Below are 27,355 nucleotides of genomic sequence, written 5' to 3'. Positions count from 1 at the left end.
ACTCTAACTCAGACCTGGGTACAACTCATCAGCTGGTGTAGAACAAACGGCTTAGCAGAGGAGTGGTCAGTCGTTGCAGTGAGCTGGTGAAAATCAAGTTCTGACATACGTGCGCAGAGGTCACGGACGAATTCGTGTTGAACACGGGCGGAGTCTAATTCAGTGTTGACTAGGACGCGAGGACACATAAGCTGGCTGCCTGTAACGGCAGTGAATGGCGATATGCCAGACTCGCCGGGTAGTAAGCGGACTCCGAGCATCACTACGGGCAGTGCAGATAACCAGCATTGACGTCGCGCCATCATAGATGTCTTGATCACACGGTGAAGGCGCTCAATCAAGCCGTTAGACTGGGGGTGGTAGGACGTGGTGCGTAGACGATGGAAACCGACCCGTCGTGATATCTCTTGGAACAATTCGGACTCGAATTGGGTACCACGGTCAGTTACCACATATAGTGGGACACCGAAGCGTGACACCCAGTGAGTGAAGAAGGCACTGGCCACAGAGGCTGCGGTAATCTCCGTCAACGGTACTGCCTCTGGCTAGCGGCTTACACGGTCGATGCACGTCAGTAGGTAGCGGTACGGTGTAGCGTGTGGGTGGGCCACGTCAATCGCTGGTGGAAGGGGACCTACGATATCCAAGTACACACACTCGAAGCGCGCACTCGGCACAGCAAAGTTGGCCAAAGGGGACTTCGTATGGCGACAGATTTTGGCTTGTTGACACGCTGAGCAGCTGCGGACCCAGGCTTTCACGTCCTGCTCGATGCGCGGCCAGACGTAGCGTGATTTGAGCAGGCGGATGCTGCCGTGAATTCCCGGGTGAGATAGGCTGTGGAGACGTTGAAACACAGGTAGACGGCAGGGCTGTGGTAGGAATGGCCGGGGGTGAGGCGTAGACGTATCGCACAGCACTGACAAGTCACAAGAGAGTTTGAAGGCAGTAAGATTGTGGGCAGCAGACTTGGTTTGTTCGTCTTCCGCCTGAGCACGTGCGATGGCCGGTAGGTCAAACACGTCAACTTGGACAGCGTTCACGCTGCGTGAGAGACAGTCTGCGACGGTGTTCTCTGCACCTCTGATATATTGTACATCTGACACATACTCGGTGACGTAAGACCAATGGCGCTGTTGACGGTCGGATTTGGCAACGTGTGGACTTTTGAATGCCGATACCAGCGGCTTGTGATCCGTCAACAGAGTAACAGAACGGCCCTCTAGGAAGTGTCGAAAGTGTACTACGGCGTAGTATGCTGCTAGTAGCTCGCGGTCGTAGACAGAGTACTTGCGCTGAGCGGTGGTTAGCTTCTTTGAGAAGAAGGATATGAGACGAGGGAGACCGTCTTCCATCTGATGGAGCGCTGCTCCGGCAGCAACAGATGAGCAGTCGGTGACCAGCTGCAGGCTGCGTGCAATCAGGCTTCGGGTGAGGTAGTGTACAGGCGTCAGTTAGTGATTGTTTGACGTTGTTGAAGGCAGACTTTTCGTTCTCCTGTAGCACAAGTCGTTTGGCATTGGGCTGTAATTTGCTAAGTTCTGACAGAGGATGAACAATATCAGCGAAGCCGGGTATCATACGACGGTAATAGCCAGCCATACCGAGAAATCTACGTAGAAAAGCGGAGTCAGTAGGCTCTGGAAGGTCGCGGATGGCTGCTTTCCTGGACTCAGGTGGTCGTACGCCATTGGCTGTTATCCTGTGTCCGAGGAAATCTACACTGGTCTGGAAAAATGAGCATTTCTCGAGAGCTATACGCAGGCCATATTTTTCCAGCATTTCGAACACAGCTGAAAGATCGCAGGTATGCTGCTCTTCATCGGCTGAGAATACTAGGACATCATCTAGGTAGACGTACGTGCAGTCTAGGTGGGCGAAAACGGTGTTCATCATGCGCTGGAAGGTGGCTCCAGCGTTCCGGAGGCCCATGGGCATGAATAAGTACTCGAAAAGACCGATGGGTGTTACGACGGCAGTCTTGGCGATGTCTACGTCGTTCATGGGTACCTGATGATAGGCTTGAAGCAGGTCGATCTTGGAGAAAATGTTTTTGCCATCGAGATGTGCCGACAGATCCTGGATGTGTGGCAGCGGGAATCTGTCCGGCACTGTCTTAGCGTTCAGTGCTCGGTAATCGCCCGTGATGCGCCACTCGTTCGGTGCTTTCTTGGCCACCATGTGCAGCGGAGAACCCCAAGGAGAGTTGGAGCGACGAACGATGCCGGCTTGCAGTAGATCTTCGAACGCTGCACGCGCGGCCTGTTCTTTATCTGGTGTCAAACGACGGGGGCGAGCAAAAACAGGTGCTGCACTGCCGGTGTCAATATAATGGCATACTGGCATGGTAGTGCAGGTGGATGAACGCGGTGCAACCAGGGCAAGGTGACTGGCGAGCAGCGGCTGCACAGGCGGAGGGAGCTGGCTGAAGTCATTTACTACCAGGCCCACAGATTGCTCACTGCTGAAGGTGGTAGGGACACATAGCGACGTGGTAGTATCTCTGAGACATCTTCCGTGGCAGTCAACTACCAGGCGACTGAGGAAGTCGTGACCCAGTAATGGCGAAACTGCGTCAGAAACTATGAAGGTCCAGTTGAATTTACGACGCAGTTTTTGGAGTACTATATCAAGCCTGACCTCACCATGCACTAACATAGGACGGCCGTTGGCTGCTGATATTCGGACGGAAGAGGGCTGTATCATCAGTTGGTTTACTAAGTTCTTCGGGATGGTGGAAACACCGGCACCGGTGTCGACGATGAAATCCACCCAGCTGTTCTGGATACGGGCTGCGACTTTGAGGAGTGGCAGGCCATATGGTGCAGCAACCATGACCTGCCGGTCTAGTTTTCCGGCGTCGATGGTTTGGAGCGCACAACTGGGGAGGGAGAAGAGCTTCTTGACGACGGCTGCATGCTTAGAGTATTTGGGTTATTCGGCCACTGACACCATGGCTTGCAGGTGCGAGCTGTAGTTCCAAAAAATATATGACCACGGCAGACTTTTGGTCGTTGGTCACTATAGAAGGGTTGTAGGCCAATGTGACGACTGGTGGCAGGCCGCGTGTGTTTTTGGCGCTCTTCTTGGCGGCGTGCAGGCTGCACGGCCGTAGCAGCTGACATAGCGAGGCACTGTGACTGCGCTTGTGCTAGTGGCATAAGCTCATCAACCAGTTTCCCGAGTTGGTCCAGTGGTGTTTGTCTTTGTGCTGCCAATACAGGGCCGATAGCTGACGGTAATGCTTGGGTAAACTTGTGCCGGACGAAGTCTTCCGACACACCAGCTTTGCGGGCTTTGGACTGGATTTCCAGAAGGTACGCTGATGGACGGTCCGTCATAGTAGTAGTCGCCGTTAACTCTTCGAAAAGTTCTGGCTTGGTTTGCTCGAACAGTTGGATGACGGCAGACTTCAGCTCTTAAAATTTTTGCGATGTTATGATGGAAGGCGACAGTTGGCTGACGATTTCCGCCGGAAGTGCAGTAACGACTTGACAAAATTTGGTCGTATCTTGGGTGACGCCTTGAAGGTGAAACTGAGCGTCGATGATAGTGAACCATCCATCCACAGCATTGTGCATGAATGCAGGGGGCTTGATTGCAACCCGGTGCACCGTACTGCCGGATGCAGGCATTTGGTCGGGCGGGTTCACCTGTTCGTCGGTCTTCATGTTCTCCATCTTCTACGTGTTCGTCACTCGGGGTCACCAATGTGGTGGGAGTCGGGGATAAGGAGAAATTACTAAGCGGTTCGGGTTATGCAGCGGTACTGACTTTTTCATAGAGACAGTCTCACCTGTATTTATTAGCTCTATTTATAGGTAACATAGCAGAGCATTGTGGGAACTTTGCCAACGTGGACCAATCAGGAGTCAGGTATAATGTGTAACAATTAGATAATAGATTGACAAACAGACATGGGGAAAAGATTATAAGTATAAATTCTACAAATATTAATTACAAGTGTGAAAAGTTATGAAATTAAACAGAAGCGAAGAAACAATTATTTCCATCCGACCACAGCGACACGGGCCCAAACATTTGCAGCGTGACCTTGATATTTCCTTTCATACGTAGTAGTACCACAAGCCCAATAGGGGTTTCGCCAGACATTTGGCCAACCTATGCGGAGCACTACGTATGCCTGAAGTGATGGGTCTCATCGGGATGTTGGGCTTGTGGTACTACTACGTATGAAAGGAAATATCAAGGTCACGCTGCAATGGAAGGGGAAAATTTTAAGAAAGAGACCAGGAAGATACTCTCGAAGACCCAAAGGGGCAAAAAACTGATAGGACTGCTGGAGGAAGCCCCGATACCACCTTGTATGCGCGGGCTCCCGAAAACCCACAAGCCCAACATCCCGATGAGACCCATCACTTCAGGCATACGTAGTGCTCCGCATAGGTTGGCCAAATGTCTGGCAAAACCCCTATCCAACAGACTGGGATTAATAAGTAGCGCCCACCTGAAAAATTCCAGTGACCTCATTCACAGATTAAAGGATATGGACATTTCGGGAAAAAATATGGCTTCGTATGATGTCACAGCCTTATTCACAAATGTTTGCGTGGAAGAGGCGTTAAAAGCAGCAAGAGAGGTAGTTAGAGATATGGATGACGAGGCTCTACCCATAGGAAAGGCAGATTTCTTAAAACTTATATCGCTATGTGTGAGATTTGGTCCCTTCGTTTTCAACGGAGAGGAATACAGCCAGTGTAGAGGCCTTGCGATGGGGAGCCCCCTCAGTGCTGTTTTAGCTACCCTCTATATGGAAGTTTTAGAGAGGGATCATTTTGTAAAAATAATGGGTCGAAACACCTCCTGGTTTCGATATGTGGATGATGTCTTAGTCGTGGCCCCCAAGAACACCAATTTGGACAACAAATTGAGGAGATTAAATAATGTCGAACGAAACATCCAGTTCACTGTTGAACACGAGACAGATAACAAATTGGCCTTCCTCGACACCGTCATCTGGAGGAAAGAGAACAAGACCGCATTCTCGGTTCATAGAAAAAGTACAAATAAAGACGACATCATTCACTACTACTCCGGCCACAACGAGAGAATATAGAGTGGAGTAGTAATAGGATTCTTCCTGAGAGCATACCGCATTTGTAGTGAAGAATTTATTAAAGATGAAATAGATTACATTTTCAACGTTTTCACCAAACTCTGTTATCCGGAAGGGCTGTTGTACCGACTTAGAGAAAAGGCTTTAAAGATAGCAAAAAGAAGCATAAGGAACAGAGGAGACGTGACTGAAAATGGTAGCAGGGATTATTTGTCCGTGCCAAACTCGAGCCACTCAGGCGCGTTAGGACAGTTGCTCACTAGAGCCGGCATCAAGATTGCGATCAGCACGGGAACGAAAATAGGAGACATTGTTAAGAACCAGAATAAAGTCGTGGCCAACGGGGAAGAAAACAGTGTCGTCTACAAGATACCGTGTGGAAACTGTCCTGTGAGCTACTACGGGGAAACCAGCCGAGGTATTAAGAAACGGACAATTGAGCACAGGAATGACGTCAAGGCACACCGAGTATCAAACTCGCTAGTGGTTCATGTGGATACTCACGGCCACTTACCAGACTGGAACAAAGTAGAGGTGCTGCAGAAAGGACTTCCTAAGAAAAGAAGGAAAATAACTGAAGCAGCTTACATCGCTTCCCATCCAAACAACAACCACCGCGATGGGTTTATTAAATTAACAAAGACGGCCAGCCGCTTGGTACTTCGCGAGGCAGAGCGTAGGAGGACGAGAGGTCAGGTCGATCATGGTGGAACGCGGATAGATTCGGCGGGTATTTAGGGGGTGAATGATTTGAATGTGCATGTACTCTGAAGAAGTCCTGGTAAGGAGGAAACGTCAGAATAAATCCCTAAACGGTTCCCTGTGTTTATCTCACCACCCATCCACTCATATATATATATATATATATATACACACACATATATATATATATATATATATATATATATATATATATATATGTATATACCACCAAAGTAATAAATTATAAAAAAAAATCTTGCCTCCACCACCACAATCTGGTAACATCTGGTAACATTGGACTCTGAGACACGCATGTGGCCAGTTGACGGAAAATACTCAACTTAGCTTACCGTTCCCGCTAAATTGAGCTATTTCCGTAGACGCGCGTCTGGCCAGCTAGCGGAAAATGGTCAACTTAGCGGATAATTTCCGCTAAGTTGAGCATTTTCGTTATTGCTATTTGCAGTTCGCTAATTTGAGCTTCCGCTAAATTGAGATTCGTTAAATCGGGCTTCTATTGTATATATGTATATATATATATATATATATATATATATATATATATATATATATATATATATACTTATAAAACTGATAATTTTGTTTGTTACCTTGCTTCCTTGAAACCGTCACCCAACCAATCAGAAGAAGAGATATGACGTCACGACTGAGGACCAGCCAGTCAGAAGAAGAGACAAGCCGTCACGACATCATATGATGTGTAGTGTTCCAAGCAACGACGACATGACGTCACAATCTTCTGCATTTCACTTCTTAAAACAACGTATCATTTAAAATTTTATTTGACCCAACATATATATATATATATATATATATATATATATATATATATATATATATATATATATATATACTTATAAATTTTTCATATTAAGTATTTAAAAGTATAGCCAACTCTTGAGTTAGCATCTATGAGGTATAATGAGTTAATTAAAATATTACGAACCCTATAAATCATATGATGCGTTGTGTTCCAAGCAACGACGACATGACGTCACAATCTTCTGCATTTCACTTCTTATAAGTAATCAAGTCACTGCCTTCGTCTACTGAATAGAACATTGTCTTAATAAAGATTTTATTGATAATTTTGTTAACAACGTAAAATCAAAATCTTTATTTGACCCAACGGGTCACGGGTGGTCTAGTATATACACACACACACACACTTCAACGAACGGACGGCTTCGAAGACGTTCTGAAGAAAATTGAAGTTTCGTGAATCCCAATGCAGAGAAGTGCCTATTGTATTTACAGTGTGGGGGGAAAATTGCTCGTGGGGTAGTGGGAAAGTAGGGAAAGAGGAGAAGGGGAGGGATTGCTGAGGGAAATGGAAGGAAATGAGGAAGGAGAGGACTTGGCCCAGGCAGACAGGCGAAAGGTAAACAAACGACCCCCCGACCAGCTGAGCGATGATGAAATGTCTAATAAAAATGTAAAGATTAGAAGTATAGATAAGAGCAATACAGTAGAAAGTGATGAGAATATTTTCCAGGGATTTAAAGAGGGTGGGGGGGACACAGACTAGAAGAGAAGGTCGATAAGATGATCGAGGACTTGGAGCGTAGGTTCGGTCATGTTAACAACATTATACGGAGGGTTGAAAAATTGGAAGAACTAGAGAAGGCGAACAAAAACTTAACTAAGGAAATTGAAGAATTAAAAAAAAAAACAGTTAAAAGAAGTAAAAGATGAGAATATAGTCTTAAAGGAGAATAATAAGGAGAACAAGGAGGGTTGGAAAAAAATCAAGAAAATAGCAAAGTTGCATTCACTGACATAATCAGACAGCAAATGAATGAACAAACTGAAAACTCAGTTATTAAAGTGATGAGACAGAAGGAGAATATAGTAAGAGACTTAGCAGACAGAAAGAAATGTATAATTATATTAGGAATGGAAGAGAAACATAACCCAGATAGAACCACAAGAATCAAAGAGGAAAATGAAAAAGTAAGAAATTTACTAGAATTAGTTCAGGAAGATGAACCAGAAATTATGAAGCACATCGAAGAGAAATTTAGACTCGGAAAGTATAGCACAGATAAGACCAGACCAATTAAGATTAAATTCAAGTCACAAACGACGGCAGAGAATATCTTATCCAAAACAGGGAAACTAGCAACAAGTGAACAATATAATAAGGTATGGATAAAAAGGGAAATGAATAAAGAGGAAAGAGAGGAAGAAAAGCAGAAAAGACTTGAACCTAAGACAAAAAACGAGAACAGAACGGAGTCAGAGAAAGAGAGATTCTATTGGAGAGTAGTGAATATGAAACTAAAGAAAGTCGACATACAAGAGAAAAACAAAAGGGAAACAGAGAACACAATGGAAGTGGCAGAAAACTAAGAGTGTCTTACACAAATATAGATGGATTAATAACAGGATTGAATGAGCTGAATGATTATTTGAAGGAAAAAGAACCAGACATAATGGGAATTGTAGAAACAAAATTAAAAGGTCCACTACCACCCAACAGTGTAGGACATGATGCATATAATTATCGGATTAGAAACAGAGTGAAAAAGGAAGGGGGTGGAGTTATGTTCCTGACTAAGAAGGATATAAACGTGAAGTGTGTCACATATGGAAAGAATACAGTAGAGATGATAATGATGGAAGTAGAAGACAGAGATAAGAGCAGAAAGTTTGTGATAAATTATGTGCCCCCGAAAACAGCCTCATGGGAAGAGAGTGAACATAAAAGTATGTTAGAGGACACAAAGATAGCATTAAACAAGATAATGGAAGAGGGAGGAAGAATAGTTATGATGGGCGACTTTAATTGCAAAGAAATCTGCTGGGAAGAAATGACAGTAAAGGGTGGAGACGGCTCATGGGGAAACGCTCTACTTGAGATGGTTACTGACCATACAATGACACAATGGATACAGGAGAACACTAGGTATAGAAATGAAGAAGAGCCATCGAGACTAGACCTAATAATTACATCTGAACCTAGAATAGTGGACAAAATTGAATATAAAACACCAATAAGTAAAAGTGACCACATATTGATTGAACTGGAACTTAATGAAGAAAAATATATGAAAAGAAATGAACAATATAGAAAAGGAAGAATGATGTATGAAAAAACAAACTTTGATAAAATAAGAAAATTCTTTCAAAAGGAAAACTGGGAAGAAATATACAAAGAAGAAACAACAGTAGAAGAGAAATGGAATATTTTGACAAAAATGTACAAAAAAGGAGTGGAAATGTATGTCCCAAGACAAAAACAAGAAAAAGAATATGTAAAATGCTGGTACAACAAAAGTTGTAGGGAGTTAAAAGACAAAAGAGACAAAGCCTGGACCAGATGGAAAAAAGACAGAAGTCCTGAAAAATGGAAAATATATACCTGTTATAGAAATGAATATGTACAAACATACTATTCTACAGATTTGTAAACAATAAACTGAAAAACAAACAAGACTTGGAGAAATTAAGACAAGGAGGAGTTGAATACACTGAGGAAATGGAAATGGCAGAAATTATGAACAAACATTTTAAATCAGTGTTTACAAGGGAGAACATACAAACTGAAGAGAACGAATGGAAAGAGAAAGTCCCCCCTATGGAAGAAATAGAAGTAACAAAGAATGAAATATTAACACACTTGAGTAATCTTGTCAGAAAATCGCATGGACCAGATGAAATAGCAAACTGGATACTGAAAGAATGCAGGAATGAACTGGCAGACAAAATACATAGCATACTAAACAGTTCCTTGAAAGAAGGAAAAGTTCCAGAAGATTGGAAAAAAGCAAATATAGTACCTATATATAAAGGAGGAAATAAAGAAGAACCTACCAACTATAGACCAGTCTCTCTAACAAGTACAATAGCAAAAATTTGTGAAAGAATTATCAAAAGTAGATGGGTAAAATATTTAGAAAAAAACAGTGTTAAATCCAAGGCAATTTGGAATCAGACAAGGACGATCTTGCGTCACCAATTTAATATGTTTCTATTCAAGGCTAATAGATATAATACAAGAAAGAGATGGATGGGCGGACTGTGCATTTCTAGACTTGAAGAAAGCTTTTGACAAAGTACCACATAAGAAGTTGCTTAAGAAATTAGAAACTCAAGGAGGAATACAGGGCAAACTACTAAATTGGATGTAAGACTTTTTGCAAGAAAGAAAAATGAGAGTAGTGATAAGAGACCAGCACTCAAAATGGGATGAAGTAATAAGCGGTGTTCCGCAGGGAACAGTTTTGGCCCCAATAATGCCAGAGAATATCTGAAGGAAGCTAGAGAAACACTCAAACACGAAGCCGAAGTTGTCAGAAACAAGCTCCAGAACTACCCACTTCCCCCAGAACTCATTGAAGAACTCAAGAAGAAAAAGCAACAACAGAAGGTGGAACTTGAGAAGAAACTGCTACGACTGTGCAACACAAGCAAATGGAAAGAAGTGGGTAGACAGAATCTCATCAACAACCTTTCCGACTACAACCCCACACACACCCAAATGGAAGCCCTCTCCCTTGGTCTAAAATTCAGCACCAACATAAACCCAAAGAAATTGAACGACTACATAGGGAAGAACTACAACTGGAAGGACAGCGACATCGAGTCCGGCTTCAAACAAGGTGTTCTATTATGCTGTTCCATTGCAGCCAGGGACAACAGCAAGACCATCCCCAGGAGATACGTTCGCGCCCTTCAAGAACTCCTTAACAATGACGACATCATCATCACGACCGCCGACAAAGGAGGTGGCGTTGTCATCATGAACAAGAGGGTCTACACCAACAAAATGGAACATTTACTCTCTGACCAATCCACATATTGTAAACAAAGGGACGGTACAGCCAGCAAAGAAGCCAAGAAGTTCAACACCGACATCAGAAAAATCCTCAAAAGAACCGAAAAGGGAAAAAGATTCCTCTACCTCCTAGAGGAAGACCCAACAATCCCATCCATGAAAGGACTTCCGAAAATCCACAAACAGGACATTCCCCTCCGACCTATAACTTCTGGCATAGGTAGCGCACCACATAGACTAGCCAAGCTATTAGCCAAACCTCTTTCATCCTCCTTAGGTAGCATTAGCGGAACACACCTTAGAAACTCCTCCGACCTAATAGACAAACTCAACACATTTGACTTCACAGACCAACGCCTGATAAGCTTTGACATCACTTCCCTCTACACAAACGTAACAATAGACGGTGCCCTTCGGGATGTTAAAGAAACAGTACAACACATTGACACCGACAACTTACCCATCAACAAGAGTGACTACTTAGAGTTGGTGGATAAGTGCATAAAATTTGGTTCTTTTGTTTTTAACAAGCAGGAATACAGACAACATGAGGGGCTTCCAATGGGGTCTCCATTGAGTGCGGTGGCAGCATCGCTCTACATGGAGACTTTGGAAAGGGACCACCTTCTGCATATCGTCCCAGCTAACTCCAAGTGGTACCGTTATGTTGACGACATCCTCTTCATTTCACACAAAACAAACGACACAAGAAACATACTGGAACAACTGAACAACGTGGACAAAAGAATTAAATTCACAGTAGAGGAAGAGACCAACGGTTCCCTACCTTTCCTAGACGCTGTCGTCATCAGATCGGACAGCAGCGCTAGGTTTAAGGTATACCGTAAACCGACAAACAAAGACGACTTCATCCACTATTTTAGCGCACACGACGAGAAGACCAAATCAGGGGTTATCATTGGGTTTTACCTTAGGGCTCTTAGAATATGCAGCGAAGAGTATTTACAAGAGGAAATTGAATACGTAACCGCTGCGTTCAGGAACCTAAGGTACCCAGAGGGCATGTTAGGGACGTCACTACGGAAAGCCATTAAAATCAGACAGAGGAAAGGATGTGAAGAGAGGACAAATTTGCGATACCTTGTGGTTCCTAACTCTGGCCTCTCTCACATGCTTTCCAAAACGTTGAGACAGACAGGACTCATCATAGTATATGACACAGGGAAGAAAATAGGACACTTGACCACCAACAGAACCAAGACGAACCGTGACAATAGCATCGTTTACAAAATTCCCTGCAAAGGATGTGACTGTGCATACTACGGAGAGACATACAGAGGACTTAACAACAGACTCAAGGAACACAAAGCGGACATTAGACACCACCGAGAAACCAACGCTCTAGTTAACCACATTGACACAGAGGGACATTTGCCTAACTGGGAGGGTTCCACCATTCTAGCTAAAGGACTACACAAGAAACAACGGAAAATAATTGAATCACTTTACATTGCCAACCACAAAAACACAAACAAGAGAACTGGTGACTCGAAATGGACAAAATCTACCGCGACACTTGCCCTCCAAGAATGGCTTCCCAGACCCTAAGTAGATACCTTTTTCCCACTTCGGCCTACCCTCTCCAGCTTTCTTCCTTTCACTCTGAAGTTCCTCCATGCTACCTTGCCCCACCTTTTTATCATGATTTATTCTTTTAATGCTATTTGTTACTATTTATTTTCAACACTATTATTATTATCATTGTTATTATAACTATTATTTATTTATTCATTATATATTTATAATTTTATCATTACATTTTTATTTTTATTATTACCATCTTTATTATTATTACTTTCATTATCATTATTTTTATTTTTATTTTTATTTTTATTTATTTATATTTATATTTGTATTTTCATTTTATTTCATTCATTTTATCTGGATATTTATCCTTATATTATTATATTATTTAATACTATAAGTTATCATATGACACTTTTTAGGATTCACACATTTCTACACCACTCACTTCACTTACAATGTTACACCCTCGATCAACATTCCACACACACCGGAGCTGTTTTGTAATAACATCACAACAATTTATTGTATTTTTATCACTATTGTTCATTGTATTAAAAACCATTGTACAACCAAACGTAACCCACCTCCAAGGAGGGAACGCGGTCTTACTCAGACTATGTATACCGCCAGCTTCACTCCAGAGTCACATTCCTCTGAAGAAGCATAGAGCGAAACCGGTCAGGAATAAACTCAGTAACTCGGAACTAGACCCGTGACTTCTTTTTCCACCTTCATCAACTTGTCATAATGTACCAACATTATTGTTATTATTATTGTTACTATTTAAATATTTAATTAATTTTTCGTTTTTATTATCATTGTTTTCACTATTATTGTCATAATTACTATTAATAATTTTTATTTCTTGGTTATTAGTATTATCATTTTTATTTTTATTATTGTTTTTATTATTATTACTTTTATTTTATTGTTATTATTTCCTGTATTGCTACTATCAGGGGACCGGCAGGACAGTGTCCCAGGTAAGGTGCTTGCCCATCTGTTGCTGACACACAGATTTGTTCACATCTGCTACATTTTGAGGCCTGAGCTGTATGGGTTCTCGTTAGGCAAGTCAACAACTGTTCGAATCCTAGCGTTTCGTGTTCTTGTGGAACGCTGACGTGAGTTTCAACAAGGATTTCTAGTAGCTTATGTTGAACTCAAGAAAACGTTTGACTTGGGATCTTCTGTGGACCCGTGGGATTCCTGCGAGGATTATTGACTTGATGTCTGTTCAGAAAGTGCCATAGAGTATGGAGGGGGAGTGTACAACTTCTTTCTTGTTAATTCAGAAATGAGGCAAGGGACCTTCCTCCCCCAACCGTATCGGGACAATTTCCCTCGGAGGACAATTGCCCCTAGGACATTTCCCCCGGAGGACAATTTCCCCCTGGGGCAATTACCCCCTAGGAAGAAGATAGGGAAGGAGTGGTGGTAGCAGTGGGAGGCGCTAAGAAAATGACAGTGATGGGTGAGGAAAATGGAGAAGAAATAGACTGTGTTGTTACAAAATATATTGATATACTAGAACATTTACCCCTATATATTTTAACATTTTTAAGCCAACTGAATAATATTGAAAAGAAATAAAAGAATTAAAGACATTTTAATAATTTGATTAAAACGTTAAGTCTATCTTTTAAATCTTTAGCTTCTTCATTCAAAAAAATATTCAAAAGCTAATAACAATAATTTAGCTTGTTCAAACCCTACATTATTAGGGATAAATTTGCGGACTAATATGATTATTAGTATTTTCTGGATCTACGAAGTGCCTATTGTGAAAAACAACATGATGATGAACCCCTTTGTTTTTAATTTCAACTTATTATATCCAGGCCAACCATCTGTATTGATTAAACCTACTGTGAAAATAGGCGTTTCTATAGCATCAAAAATAAAACGTTCAAGTGTTTCTGTATTTCTTTTTAGGACTAATTTTGTTCTTATTTTCTTTGTGTTTCTACAAAGAATTCCCAAAACATAAAAATCCTTGGTTTTATATTCTCGCCCTCGCTGGTCTTTTTTCTTAGAAAGATGCATTTCATCGCCTTAAAATTGCGTTAGATGGGATTTTTAACGGCAAATTTGTTTTCTTAATCAATTAAAAAAGAAAAAAAAAGAGTTAGTTTTATCCAACCAAAGATTGGCTAATATCCACGTCCAACAAGAATATAGATTAATATACAAATTTGGCTAGATCTTAGGTTTGAATTTTCAAACTTAGTTTTATATAATAGTGAATATGTACTCATGCATTTTTTCACATTACAGTGAAACGACAAATTTAGACCGTGTCTTAGAGGATTTATGTAAAATTTTATTTAGACGAATAGTCAGTTTAGTCAACGGTTTTTGATTACTTAAGAGGAATTGCGTATAATCTAAGTTTTTAAACAAAACTAAGTTTATTTTCATTCTTTGCAACTAAATGTATTTTAACTCTGACTTTATAAAGTTTTGAACAAAATTAACCTTGCATTTGTATTCTTTTAATTTGTCCATGGGGGAAATTACAACTAAATGTATTTTTACTGCTTGACTCTATAAATAAAGTTTTGGGTAAAATTAAGTTTGTATTTGTATTTTTTTTTCAATTGTCAACGGGGGGAAATTGACATCAGGGGGTAAATGTCCCAGGGTGCAATTGTCAACGGGGGGGAAATTGGTAACAATAAGACCACTAACCTTGTTTTTGCTAATGATGCTGTCTTGCGGAGTTGTTGGAAGTTTTGGTTGCAGCCCTCGAGTAGCTGCACAGGAAGGCGAGACCACTTGGACCCCAAGTCTCCTAGACCAAGACCAAGGTCCAAGTGTTTGGAGGCTTACCGGATGACACAGTTCACTCTGCCCATGCATGAGGCAAGGGAATCAAGGTCTTGGAAAACTTCACAAACCTTAGTAGTGCAGTGCAAAATAGTGGTGAGTCATGTCAGGATGTGCTTCAAAGGATTGGTATTGCCAGTGGTGTTATATGTACATTCGACCAGAATATATGGTGTTGTCAATATTTATGCAGAAAGAATAAGACCCGAATCTCCAAATCACTTGTGCTCTCTGTATGGTTGTGAGGTATTGATACTGAATGCTGACTTTAAGAGGCGTCTCGATGTCTCTGGTACCAAGCGCCATCAGAAAATCATGGGGGTATCGCTGAAAAGGTTTTGAATCGAACCAGAGACTACATAATTCGTGAGCGTGTGGCACGTTTCACTGGTGCTGATCTTACAGGGTTGTCTTCACAAGAGATAACCCTCGATGGAGGAGACGAAGGGGATGCCCACAGAATTCATGGCTGTGGCAAGTTAATGGAACCTGTCGAGATTTGTTTGGAGTGGGAAGGATGGCTGAATGGAGCTTGCTCGAAGGGACCGTGGGGACTGGCGACGAAGTGTGAGTGAAGCAAGGCACTCTCTGGCGTATGCTCCCAGTTGATGATGATATTGATGATAGGTTAAAACATGAAAACAAGCAAGCAATGGCTTTGGACAATAGCAATTCATTATAACCACCCTCGACTACGCCTGCACAATATGTTTCCCGGCAGTCAACAAGACGAACACAAACAAATCGAACACTTTACAGAATAGTGCACTGAGAGCAATTTTAGGATGTACCAAAATCACCCCCATACAGTTCAAGCGGAGAATATAAATGAAATTAAAGCAAAGTATGAAATTTGAAGATACTGAGTATCCCACGAACATATGTCTTATCTTGTATATCACAAGTGTATATACAACTATAAAACAGACACACACAAACACATACACGCACGCACGCACACACACGCGCATACAGACACGAGCGCGTGGAGATGGACGCACGCACGCACGCGCACACACACATGCGCGCGAGCGCTAATGTCATTGATATTATTTGCTGATCATGAAGAGTAAAAAGGTGAAGAAGATTGAAAATTGTTACACGAATATTTAGACAAGATCTATCAATGGAGTCAGCTATTGAATATGAAATATAATGAAAAAAGGAAATGAGAAATAAAACATCCATTAAAGCAAAGGAGGAAAAGAATCCAGGACTCCAGTTATGTCGCCCGAAATACACGTTAGTAGAATAAGGGGAGAGACACACAGCACAACTTGTTGGTGAAAATAAGAGTAGTATTTCATTATATTGATGAAAAATAAATTGTTTAATATCTTATCCACCCCAGATTGCAACACGCAGTAGTTGTGCCTCTACACAAAAGGAAAACATGAAAAGAAAAAATCAGAAAACAAAGGGCAACAACTAAAATCATCCTTAGCTTTCCTGACAAAATATGGGAATAAAGACTTGATAAATGGGGTTGCCCGCATTTATAACAAAATATAAGATTGACAGAGATCTATTTATGTCTGGTGAAGAGTATTAGATGGTATAACAAGGAACCTCAAGGAGGTTAAAAAACATTTAACCACCTAGACGTATTACTCTGTGAAAAATTAGGAACAACAATCGAGGTAGAAAACATATATAAATTTCAAACAAAATTTGACAAATGTAGGCGCATCGATAGTACACTTAGGTACATACACGTACACATTACCCATAGACCGAGTCATATATGATCTCTGAGCTCTTATTCGGGAGGATAATAGCTGTCGATCACGAGTCCAACACGTGACACAAGACCGTGGTGAAACACACCATATCCTGAACCACAATCAGTCCTCGGGGCACTGTAAACTACGGAACTGCTACGGGCTGTAACATAGTTTCTGTAAGATATCACTCATCCCAGCCCGCAACATCGCAAGCACTTCACAAATATAACCGAAGCACATAAACCCGTCGTTACCTCAAGAGCAACTTGCCCGAAACTACGGCAACGTAATCCTCAGGGTGGTACACTCAATCATGGACAAGAGCTGGAGCACTACTGCCACGGCACGGGTAGAGTGGAGCCTGGCTTGGCTGCACTTGGGTAACCAAACCCTACATACCCACTTCAACGAGCCAGACGTTAGCGGCGCCACGGCAAGCTTCCGCTTGGGACAAGGCACCGTCCTGTGCTCGAAGACTTCCCCGCTGCATCGAGCTGTTTATTAGGACAAGCCCACCATTGTGGGCGACGTCATAGTTCCACGGCCTGAATAAAATCCTGAGCGTAGGAGCTGTTTTGTTATTACTGCTGCATTATTATTGTTGCCACTGGTAAGAGTAATGGGGTTTTAGGTTTTGTTATTTTGTAGTACAGTAATAGCAGTACTAGTGGTCAAACTTTCATCTCGTACTGCAACTGGAGCGTCACAACAATCCATGCGAAAGGTGGATTTGCAATATGATTTTCCCGTATTTTGGTTCCCACTTCTTTATTTTAAAGAAATTATCTCACTCCCCTAAATGTCTTGTGAATCCTTTGAAAATTATTTTGAGGAAATACTTGCAAGTGCGCACCAGCTCTAGAGACAGCCATCCGCGGTCCACTACTGAACTCTGGCCTCTCTCAAACACTTCCATCGATCGCATGATTACGCCCAACTTTTGTCAAGTCACTCTTGCAAACTTCTCTGTCTCGTTTCTTCACCTGTCTGGTCTCCTTCTGCGCGTCCCATCCTTTGGCATCCTTTCAGTAACACACTTGTTCCATCTCCTTTTCGCTCCGGCGCTTGGCCTTCAAGCCAAAAATTCCATAAATCAATCAATCAACCATCTCCTTTTCTTATTTAATTGTTTTCCTAAAATAATAGTAGTGTCATCTTTGCCTTCTGCTCTCATCTTCATCAATAACCGGTCAGGTCATTAGTTTCAATATTGTATTTTCAAAAACAAGGGTTTGTGTTCAGTTTGTTTTGCTAAGTTCCTAGTCTCACAGGCATTCAGAATTATAACTGAGTAATGCCAGAGAGATATCTTTTCAAGAGAAATGACATTTAGAGTACCGGCAGAGGAGAGAAATACTGTATTGTCGCGGTAAAAATGCTGCAGGTTTTAATGATAAGATGATATAATTGACAAGAAGAACTAAGGAAAACAAGGTTTCAACTCCTGCATATTAGGGTGCCGAGAGAGAGAGAGAGAGAGAGAGGGGGGGGAGGGGAGGGGGGGGAAGAGGAAGGCAGGCAGGCAGGCTCAATTCCGTATTGATGCCTATGACTCGTGAGTCTATTAGGTACGGGCCACATGTAAGCTCCTCAATCTTGGATGGCATCACTTCTGTTTCCTATCTTGGATAACACGAAAACAAATGCGCCTGGGCACGATGTTTGAATACAGCGTAGGTAAGATAATACAATAATTTGCACGGAATCTTATTTATTTATCTATTCTTAAGCGAACACATATCATCACTTTGTCTACTCGATAAGTAATATCAATGCTTATGAGATCAGCAAACTACGGGATCTGAGAGTCGTATTAGGGCAACAGGATGATAGGTACGAGAAATGACCTTATCATGGGCATCCAACGCGGGGTAAAATTTAAAATTAATAAATTAAATGAATAAAGCTTGGCAGAGATAGATGGGTTTCAGTTTTACATTGAAAAACAATGGTAAAGCTTGCCGACACGAGATCTATTCTATACATAATTAATTCGAATGCAGGTAACTACAAAGAACCAAACACGTTGACAAGTCCCCACTGACAGATATTACCATATTGCCTAAGCTTTGTCGTTTAATTAGCGTGTGCCTCCAAGACAGACGAGGCTACCCGTTGGATAACCATATTCTTCTCAACACGGTAAGTTTATATCTATGAAGTTGAGGCAGGGATCAATAGGGGGTTGTGGGTGTGACAGTAGGGCAGGCAGATAGAGATGAATAGACCACTGTGACAGTTGCGCGTCGTACTGGGCGTGGGTGAGGGAGGAGGAACACCGAGGAGTGAGGGAGGGGGAGTCTGCCTGAAGTTCATGTGCATGTGTATATTCACAGTCGTATTCATCTGATGAAAATTAATTACTTTCATGTAATACTTCATCTCTTTTTTCGATCAGCTCTTTGAGGATTTGCATTTGCATATGCTGTAACTATTTCAGTAAGCATGTACATTTGTAATTATATATGTGCGAGTGTAACAGGTTAGAAGTTATTTAAATATCCAGTCTATTTTTTTCTTTACTTCAATAGTAAATTGTTTGTTTTGGTCTCTGCATTCTTAGGATTTAGATTGCCCTTTCAATTATGGCTATATACTAAACCTACTAGCAATGGTTCCTTGATGCTGTTACTAGCTTAGCAGTTAACAAACGCATTTACTTATCCACCCAGACCTGACGCCATCCTTGACAGACGTGTAACCTGACCACCAACAATGGGCCGAACCTCTCCACGCCCCTCTTGTGTATCTCCTGACAGAGTATATAAACCCTATCACCACCATTATGGACAGCTCCGTAATGTGGTCGTAATGTACGGATCATCTTTCAATAGTGTTTTTTTCTCCGAATTTCGTATTTACAGTTCACATGCGCACTCACACACACCGGTTGCGGATTAGTAAGGCACTGGCCTCACATGCCGGAGAACCGGGGTTCGATTCCCCGGCCGGGCGGAGGCAAGTTGGGTTTGTCTCCTTTCACGTGTAGCCCCTGTTCACCTAGCAGCGAGTAGGTACGGGACGTTGGTCAAGGAGTTGTGACCTTGCATTCCCGGTGTGTGGAGTGTGAGTGGTCTCAGACCTACCCAGAGATCTGCTAATAATGAGCTCTGAGCTCACTGCCGTAGGGTGGTGTCTGGCTGTCTCGAAAAGAGGCTGCAGCAGATCCGAGGTGAATACACGGACGCAGACACACACACACACACACATACACATAACACGCACCGGTGGCGGATTGGTAAGGCACTGGCCTCACAAGCCGGAGAACCGGGGTTCGATTCCCCGGCCGGGCGGAGAAAAGTTAGGTTTATCTCTTTTTACGTGTAGCCCCTGTTCACCTAGCAGCGAGTAGGTACGGGACGTTAGTCAAGGAGTTGTGTCCTTGCATTCCCGGTGTGTGGAGTGTGAGTGGTCTCAGACCTACCCAGAGATTTGCTAATAATGAGCTCTGAGCTCACTGCCGTAGGGTGGTGTCTGGCTGTCTCGAAAAGAGGCTGCAGCAGATCCGAGGTGAATACACACACACACACACACTTACACGCATACAAGAAAGAACTGGATGCGGAAAGATACAACCGCGGGTCACTACGAGCATAGCTCTTCTCCCGCACAATACAACTAGGTAGACACACACACACACACACACACACACACACACACACACACACACACACACACACACACACACACACACACACACACACACACACACACACACACACACACACACACACACACACACACACACACACACACACACACACACACACACACACACACACACACACACACACACACACACACAAGACTCGGTGGCGCAGTTGGTTGAGCGCTGAATTGCTAACATGGGGGCCCGTAGTTCTTGTTTCGAATCCTGCCCAGGGCCGAAATTATTTCGGTACCGCTGCGCTTCGGGTCGTTACTCTGACTCTCGTGGGCGGGGAGTTGGGTGTGTGTGTGTGTGTAAGGTCATAGCATTACCCATAGATCGGACCTACGAGCAATGAGCTCTCTTCCAGGAGGGAAATAGCTGTCGATCACGAGTCCAACACGTGATCCAAAGACCAAGTGAACACGACTCGATGGCTCAGTTCCGGTCTGCCACTACGGCGGTCCGGCTTCGAATCCCGCCCAGGGCTGAAATAATTTCAGTATCGCTGCTCTGCGGGCTGTAACTCCAACTCTAGTGGGCGGGGAGTTCGGGGTGTGTGTGCGTGTAAGGTCACAGTATTACCCATAGATCGATACGAGCTCAGCTCTCATCCGTGAGGTTAATAACTGTCGATCACGAGTCCAACACGTGATCCAAGACCATATATATGAATGTGTGTGTGTGTGTGTGTGTGTGTGTGTGTGTGTGTGTGATTCACCACGGTCTTCGATCACGTGCTGTCATCATTATCGACAGTATTTATCCTACCGGATGAGAACTCAGCGTACTGTATATGACACGATATATTGGTAAAGGTCAGAAATGGAGTGCCGGCTCGTAATGCAGCTACTGTATGCTGAATCTTTACAGCTCTGGGCAGGACTCTACTTGGATCACTGAATCAACGGTCGAGAACGGTACCACTGTACCATTGAACTGTGTGTATGTGTGTGTGTGTGTTTGCGCGCGCACGTCTTTGTGTCTGTGATTCACCATGGTCTTGGATCACGTGTTGGACTCATGATCGACATCTATTTCCCTCACGAATGAGAGCTCAGAGCTCATATATGACCGATGTATGGGTAATGCTGTGACCTTACACGCACACACACACACAACTCCCCGCCCACGAGAGTTAGAGTAACAACTCGCAACTCAACGATACTGAAATTATTCAAGCCCTGGGCGGGACTCGAACCGAACCCCCGTAGTGGCGGTCAGGAATTCTACCACCGCGTCATTGTGTATGTGTGTGAGGTATACAACAAATGTAGATGAGGATCCCAGAGCCGTGCGTGTGGGTTCTTTTAGCCAGATGTTGAGCGTTATTCAAGTGCGAATTCACATTACCTTTGCCCCCCCACCCCTTCGTAGTTTTTGGCACCCGACCCCGGATCCAGCCACACCAACGAGGCATGGAATCGATGAAAACCGACCACAGATCTCCTGGCCAGACAGTAGACTGGTCTGGATAAACCCTACTCCAGGCGCCACTCACGCCAACTCGATCTTCTTCGACCCAGCATATCTGCCAGAACTCGTCGGTTCCTCACCTTTACGTCTGTCCACGCCTCACAACTCGGCGCTAGCAGAGCTCGCTAGCCGACATTAAGGACGATGATGGCGAACCTCAGGCGTTTTTGAAGTGGTTTAACATCTTACGTCTAATACGTTCTCATAGTTCCTGTAAGCAATGCTTTGTTCTTCTCCCTGCTGCTATATGTCTAAGCAGTTCGTATGTAATTTTCCTCTCTCTATCTTCTTCCATTGATTATGGGATACTATTGCTTCCCGTCCTCACGGAGTCTCGTGGGAGGTATGTATGATTAGTATTCTGCTGCTATCTGGCACTCTGCCAGGTAGTGGCTTGTGGATTTTAAGCCCACGGCACTCATCGCGCCACGGTACCAAGCGAAGAGTATGCGAGGGAGAAGGCTCATAGCAATACCGTTCCAGCCTAACTTCGGGACTCGGGTAAGGAGGAAGGCGAGGAGGCGATGAATAGGCCAGGGGGCGATGAATAGCTGAGGCCGAAGCTGTCAACTACGCTCTTGGACTGTTGAAGCAGGTAACAGTCATACCTAGTAATTGGAGAGAAGTGCGGGAATCGAATCCACGACTAAGCGAATGCGGGACCTGCATTCTCCCGACCACGCCACCGTGTCACTCTCACCAAGGCCTTCACTGCCCAAGAACATGTCACCAAAATCCGATCAGCAGGCCCGATCCGGCCGGCGATGTCAGTTCATTTGGTCCACCGCCGTACTGTATTTTTTGTTCTAAACTTTCACGGTAGATGAATATGTTTATGTCTTTATTTTGTGTACTGGTAAACTAATATTTTTTGTGTATTCACTGTATTGTATTGAACAAAATGGTTATGAAGCCCGAGCTCGTCATTCTCTCGGTTATGTAGCCCACTATGAATAAAGATTGGTAACCCCTGCCCAAGAGGGATTTGGTACTTTCAACACTTTGAGCATTTAACTCTACTTGTCTCTGTCGCTAGGCGATGTGATTTAGCAGATAGGGGGCCCTTGAAAGTTAGTGGGTTAAATATTTTGCAGTGGCCACAGCCAGACGATTACATACAGCCCAAATGCATTTCTGTTCCAAGGAATGACTGATACATCTCCCGTCAGTAGCACTCTTAGGAAGATTCCTCTACGGATTACGGGGCCGTTTCAATAAACACTTTTTCAAGACATTGAATAAATGACGACTACTTCCAAAATAAACTATGTACGGCGATGAAAGCATCGTTTCTAGCAAAGTTTTCGTAAGAAATGAAACGTCTCTCGCTGCTCTAAAGAGGAATTAGGCTTAAAATAATACAATAACCATCAAATAACTTTTTCTGGCTAACAGCTGTCTAGCCTTTCAATGAAAGGGTTTATTTATCGTTGCAATCTATTTTTCTTTCTCTAGATAGCAGCAGACAGTTTTATTCAGTTCAGAATAATCCTACCTTCAATGATTTGAGTCGTGTATATATTTTTTCAGGCTGCCACACGATTTCCCTCAAATAAGGGAAATCCTCACCTCAGTGTCAAATAACACTAAAATGACGAGGCATGAAAACTAATAAAATTTAGGATATAAATGAAACCAGCTTCAAAGAGACACGATTATTAAACTCACAAATAACAAAAAAAGACAAAAACTGCGCTGTCCTTTTCACTGCTGTTCGCCGAAGGAAAAATTCTGCACGGCACAGCGCGGTGAAAGATGGATTAAACTGGATTAATCATTGCACCAATTTCCACAACTCTTGCATCATAAGTTCACCAGGCGATTTCATTCAATCGAGGAGAAGCCCTCTGCGCAGCTAAAGGGTCGATTAGGATCTGTTCGGACTTGGCCATTAATATGACGGGCCAAGCATCCGATGCAACACAGGAAGGGGCAAGATAAAGGTGATGGATATGTGAACTCGATGATATTCATCACAGCTTGACAGAAATAACCATAATGAACATGATTCATGAAAAATGCAATTTATTGTGTGTATCGTGATATTGAAATTACATTACAAATGGGTTTCTATGGAAGTTAGTGATTGCTCTGAGATTCTGAATGACTCCGTGATGTTATTACACATGGTCAACAACTGCGGGATGAAATTTGAGCTTACACAGTGTAGTAGTTGTACAAAAATAATAGAAGAACAGCTCGTGTCTCAAGTTATACAAAGTGTAAACATGATTTAAAACAAAAGGGTAAAATAAACATGACATTTTGAGTGCACTTGTAATACCCCCATATACATATATATATATACGTTCATATATATATATATATATATATATATATATATATATATATATATATATATATCTATATATACATATATATATATATATATATATATATATATATATTTTTGTTTGTGTGTGTGTGTGTGTGTGTGTGTGTGTGTGTGTGTGTGTGTGTGTGTGTGTGTGTGTCTGTCACTGGAGCGAAATGTAGTAGCGCATTTGTGATTCACACGAAAATGCCACTGGCGGAGTGAAAGAAAACTAAAGAGAAGATTCATATTTTGACTGCTAATTGCAGTCATCATCAGTATCTATTCTACCGACGAGGACTGCAGTTGGCAGTCGAAATGTGTAGTTTTCTTTTCTTTTTCTTTCACTCCGACAGTGGTGTTTTCGTGTGATACTTGTATAGTTAAACATTCCAAAACAGTGAACTTGGAAAGATAGTTTACATCTGTAAGCTGTCTTCATAGAAATATATATATATATATATATATATATATATATATATATATATATATATATATATATATATATATATATATATATAAGTAAAATGAAACAAGTAAAAACAGACTGCACAGCCAGTATCTATACGTTGGTATTTCTATCAATGATCTAGCAATCAGGAATGTGTAAAATTTGCAATATACATTCAAAAGACAAACCTTGGCATTTCTCTGCAAAATTACTCAATTGAAAACAAGTTTATCATCACTTAAGCTTCAAGACTAAGGAAGCGGCCGAGAAGCCTGCAGATCTGAAGACACACGTCAGTTAATTTTGGTCATGTACCAAAGAATGGTGTGTATCAAACAAGATAAAGAATGTTTTCAAGTAGTTCTTGCTTTGTCATGTAAAACTTAAGCAAACTGTTGAGGTATAAATGTATAAAGCAAATTTAGAAAGAACACAATGTAAATGGCAGTATCTTATCGCTCAGAAAATAAGGATGCCTATGTAGAGAGGAACGAATTTTCGAGTTTACAAAGAAACTGTTGAACATACAAAAATGCTTCGTATTCCCTGCTCGTTTACATTCTATCAGAACTGTTACATGGTCGGATGACAATTCAAAATTGAAGAAAAAGGGAACTTAAGCATAAAGATGCTGATCTCCCATGATTTTAGATACAGTAGTTTTACATCTACGAGGCACTATCAAGGGGGCCCCACTCCTTAATAAGGGCATATTTTGATTAGTTATACAGGATGTGTCACTGATCTGCCTGGTATAGTGAACTATTGAACAATGAAATCTTATGTCCAATTCGATATTCGTTACGTATTTTATGTCTGTAACAACCTAATACTGAACTACCACTGTAACCTTTAAGGTTGGGGGACCCCGCATGGATCCGTGTCTCACGCCTGTGTTGATTATTCCAAAACATGTTCGAGTTGATATGGAGAATCATATATTTTTTGCACTTAGTGAATACGTTGTAGTACCAATGGTTCTTTAAAGTTTACTTTAAATCCTTATAATTATATAATTCATTGCTACCATATATTCAAGTCCCCATGAACCTGTTTCAAGAATGCGAACTGAAAGGTTAAAAATTCCCCAGCAATACAACTTAGGACTATAGTTTGTATACTTTTAGAATATGATAACATGTATCTTTTATGTTTCATCAATATTGTACTCACGAAAAATGGTGTGGTATTTGAAAATGAGCAGTTTATCTATCGACACAAATGATAAGAATAAAAATGCGTAAAAGTAACTTTGGCATTGAATAGAACATATCGTCTGATCAGACTGGCTCCTACTGGAAGAGAATGATTACATACTGTACATGTGTATATGAATATACGTAGCTTACACAACGCCTGCCTGATGATCGCCCATTTCTTTCATGTGGGACATTCCAGATTCTGCTCTAGAAATTCAGGGGTACTCAAACTGGGGTTCGCAAACCCCTAGGGATTCACAAGAAGATTTCTAGGGGTACTTAGATGGCTGACGAAAAAACGTATTTTAAATAGTGGTAGTTGTGGATTATGAAATTCCGTGCTAGCAGTGTGTGTTCCTTCAATCTCACTGTTCTACGCTGGTGTGTGTGTGTGTGTGTAATGAAGAGGCGCGCCATATCGTGTCGGTTTACTTTTAAAACAGCAACTGTGTGTCAGATTATTGGGGGTTCGGGTAGGTGATCTTATAACTCAAGGGGTACTAAACGAGAAAAAGTTTGAGAACCCCTGCTCTAGATAAAGGAACTTGTCACGTGAGCTCATCGTGCTGTATACACTCTGCTATGTAGTACAGTGTGGCTGAAGAAACAAGTTTCTAGACACTTCCTCTTGTGCAGTCTTCGCATCGGGTGGTAATCAAGATGTATAAAACTGTCGTGCTAGTTCGTCAAAGTGATTTTTTTTTCTTACTTCTGTTATGAAAATGATCACTGGTGGACTCTTTTTGCGTTTACTTGTGCTTCAGAAATCCCTGTAAAACTAATGGTAATAACTAGAGCCCGGATTTCTAGCATTTATTCTGTTATTGCTATTACGACTATAAATGCAAATAAGAATTTGAATTTATTGCAAAAAATGCTACTTTACCATATACGCTATTTTGACCAGACACAAAGGCAAAAAGTAGTCATTATGCAATAAATGACTATAAAACCTCCACAAAGTAGTAGTACGCATCTGTACCATTAAACATATAATAATTTAATTATGAAGTAACGCTGAATAAATAATTAATATAACTAAGTTTGCCATACTTCAACTTTCTTTAAATTTCCTATTAAAGAAAACGCAAGAAATATAATTAAGGAAAAATTTAGAATATAATTAAAAGATAAAAGTTTTTTTTTGTCAAATTAATGAAATTATAAGCAACAAAAATTAAAAATGGGTTATGTTTACATATAATAGTAATGTATAATAATACATTGTAGCAATGTATAAATATGTGTCACGTGTGTACCTAATCTGCATTCCACGTGAATTGTGCAAGTCACGCCATTACCAGTTACACAAGTGATTGAACCTGCTATAAAATGCCAAAAGTGAAGCAATCCGATGGAGTGCGTATCCGAAATATGCTTTAAGTATGCTCCCGTCACTTCAGTAGAAGTTGAGCGGACATTTTCAAAAATGAAAATTATTCTTTCAGATAGAAGATTGTTGCTTACAACGGAAAATATAAATAAAATGTTAATTATTTCTTGTAACAATGTTTAATGATTAAGTATTACTTTGTTTTGTTATCTATTCTATAGTTTTTTTATTATATGGGTTCCGATTAAAATA

General features: G+C 41.7%; 2 protein-coding genes across 8 annotated transcripts in view; both read right to left on the bottom strand.

Annotated features, from left to right (window-relative positions):
- LOC143026661 (G-protein-signaling modulator 2-like) overlaps positions 1-17,214 on the bottom strand; it is a 235,417-nt gene extending 218,203 nt beyond the window's left edge. For 2 of the 6 annotated variants that reach the window (XM_076187427.1, XM_076187431.1), the window contains exon 1: positions 14,820-16,246. In XM_076187427.1, the coding sequence (XP_076043542.1) occupies positions 14,820-14,990 (171 nt within the window). In that variant the 5' untranslated portion in view covers positions 14,991-16,246. Of the gene's footprint in view, positions 1-14,819; positions 16,255-16,935 lie in introns of those variants that run through there. The other 4 variants (XM_076187429.1, XM_076187428.1, XM_076187425.1 and 1 more) reach the window with 4 other exon arrangements.
- Positions 17,215-23,446: 6,232 nt separating this feature from the next.
- The window catches only part of LOC143026668 (uncharacterized), a 148,025-nt gene continuing 144,116 nt past the window's right edge, over positions 23,447-27,355 (bottom strand). For both annotated transcript variants that reach the window (XM_076187447.1, XM_076187448.1), the window contains exon 4: positions 23,447-23,689. The gene's annotated coding sequence lies outside the window, so the exon portion shown is untranslated. The remainder of the gene's footprint in view (positions 23,690-27,355) is intronic.

This window comes from Oratosquilla oratoria, chromosome 6 (assembly GCF_046742065.1).
Source record: "Oratosquilla oratoria isolate Oo_2021 chromosome 6, ASM4674206v1, whole genome shotgun sequence".
Lineage (NCBI taxonomy): Eukaryota > Metazoa > Arthropoda > Malacostraca > Stomatopoda > Squillidae > Oratosquilla > Oratosquilla oratoria.
This window is presented reverse-complemented; position numbering and strand designations above follow the sequence as displayed.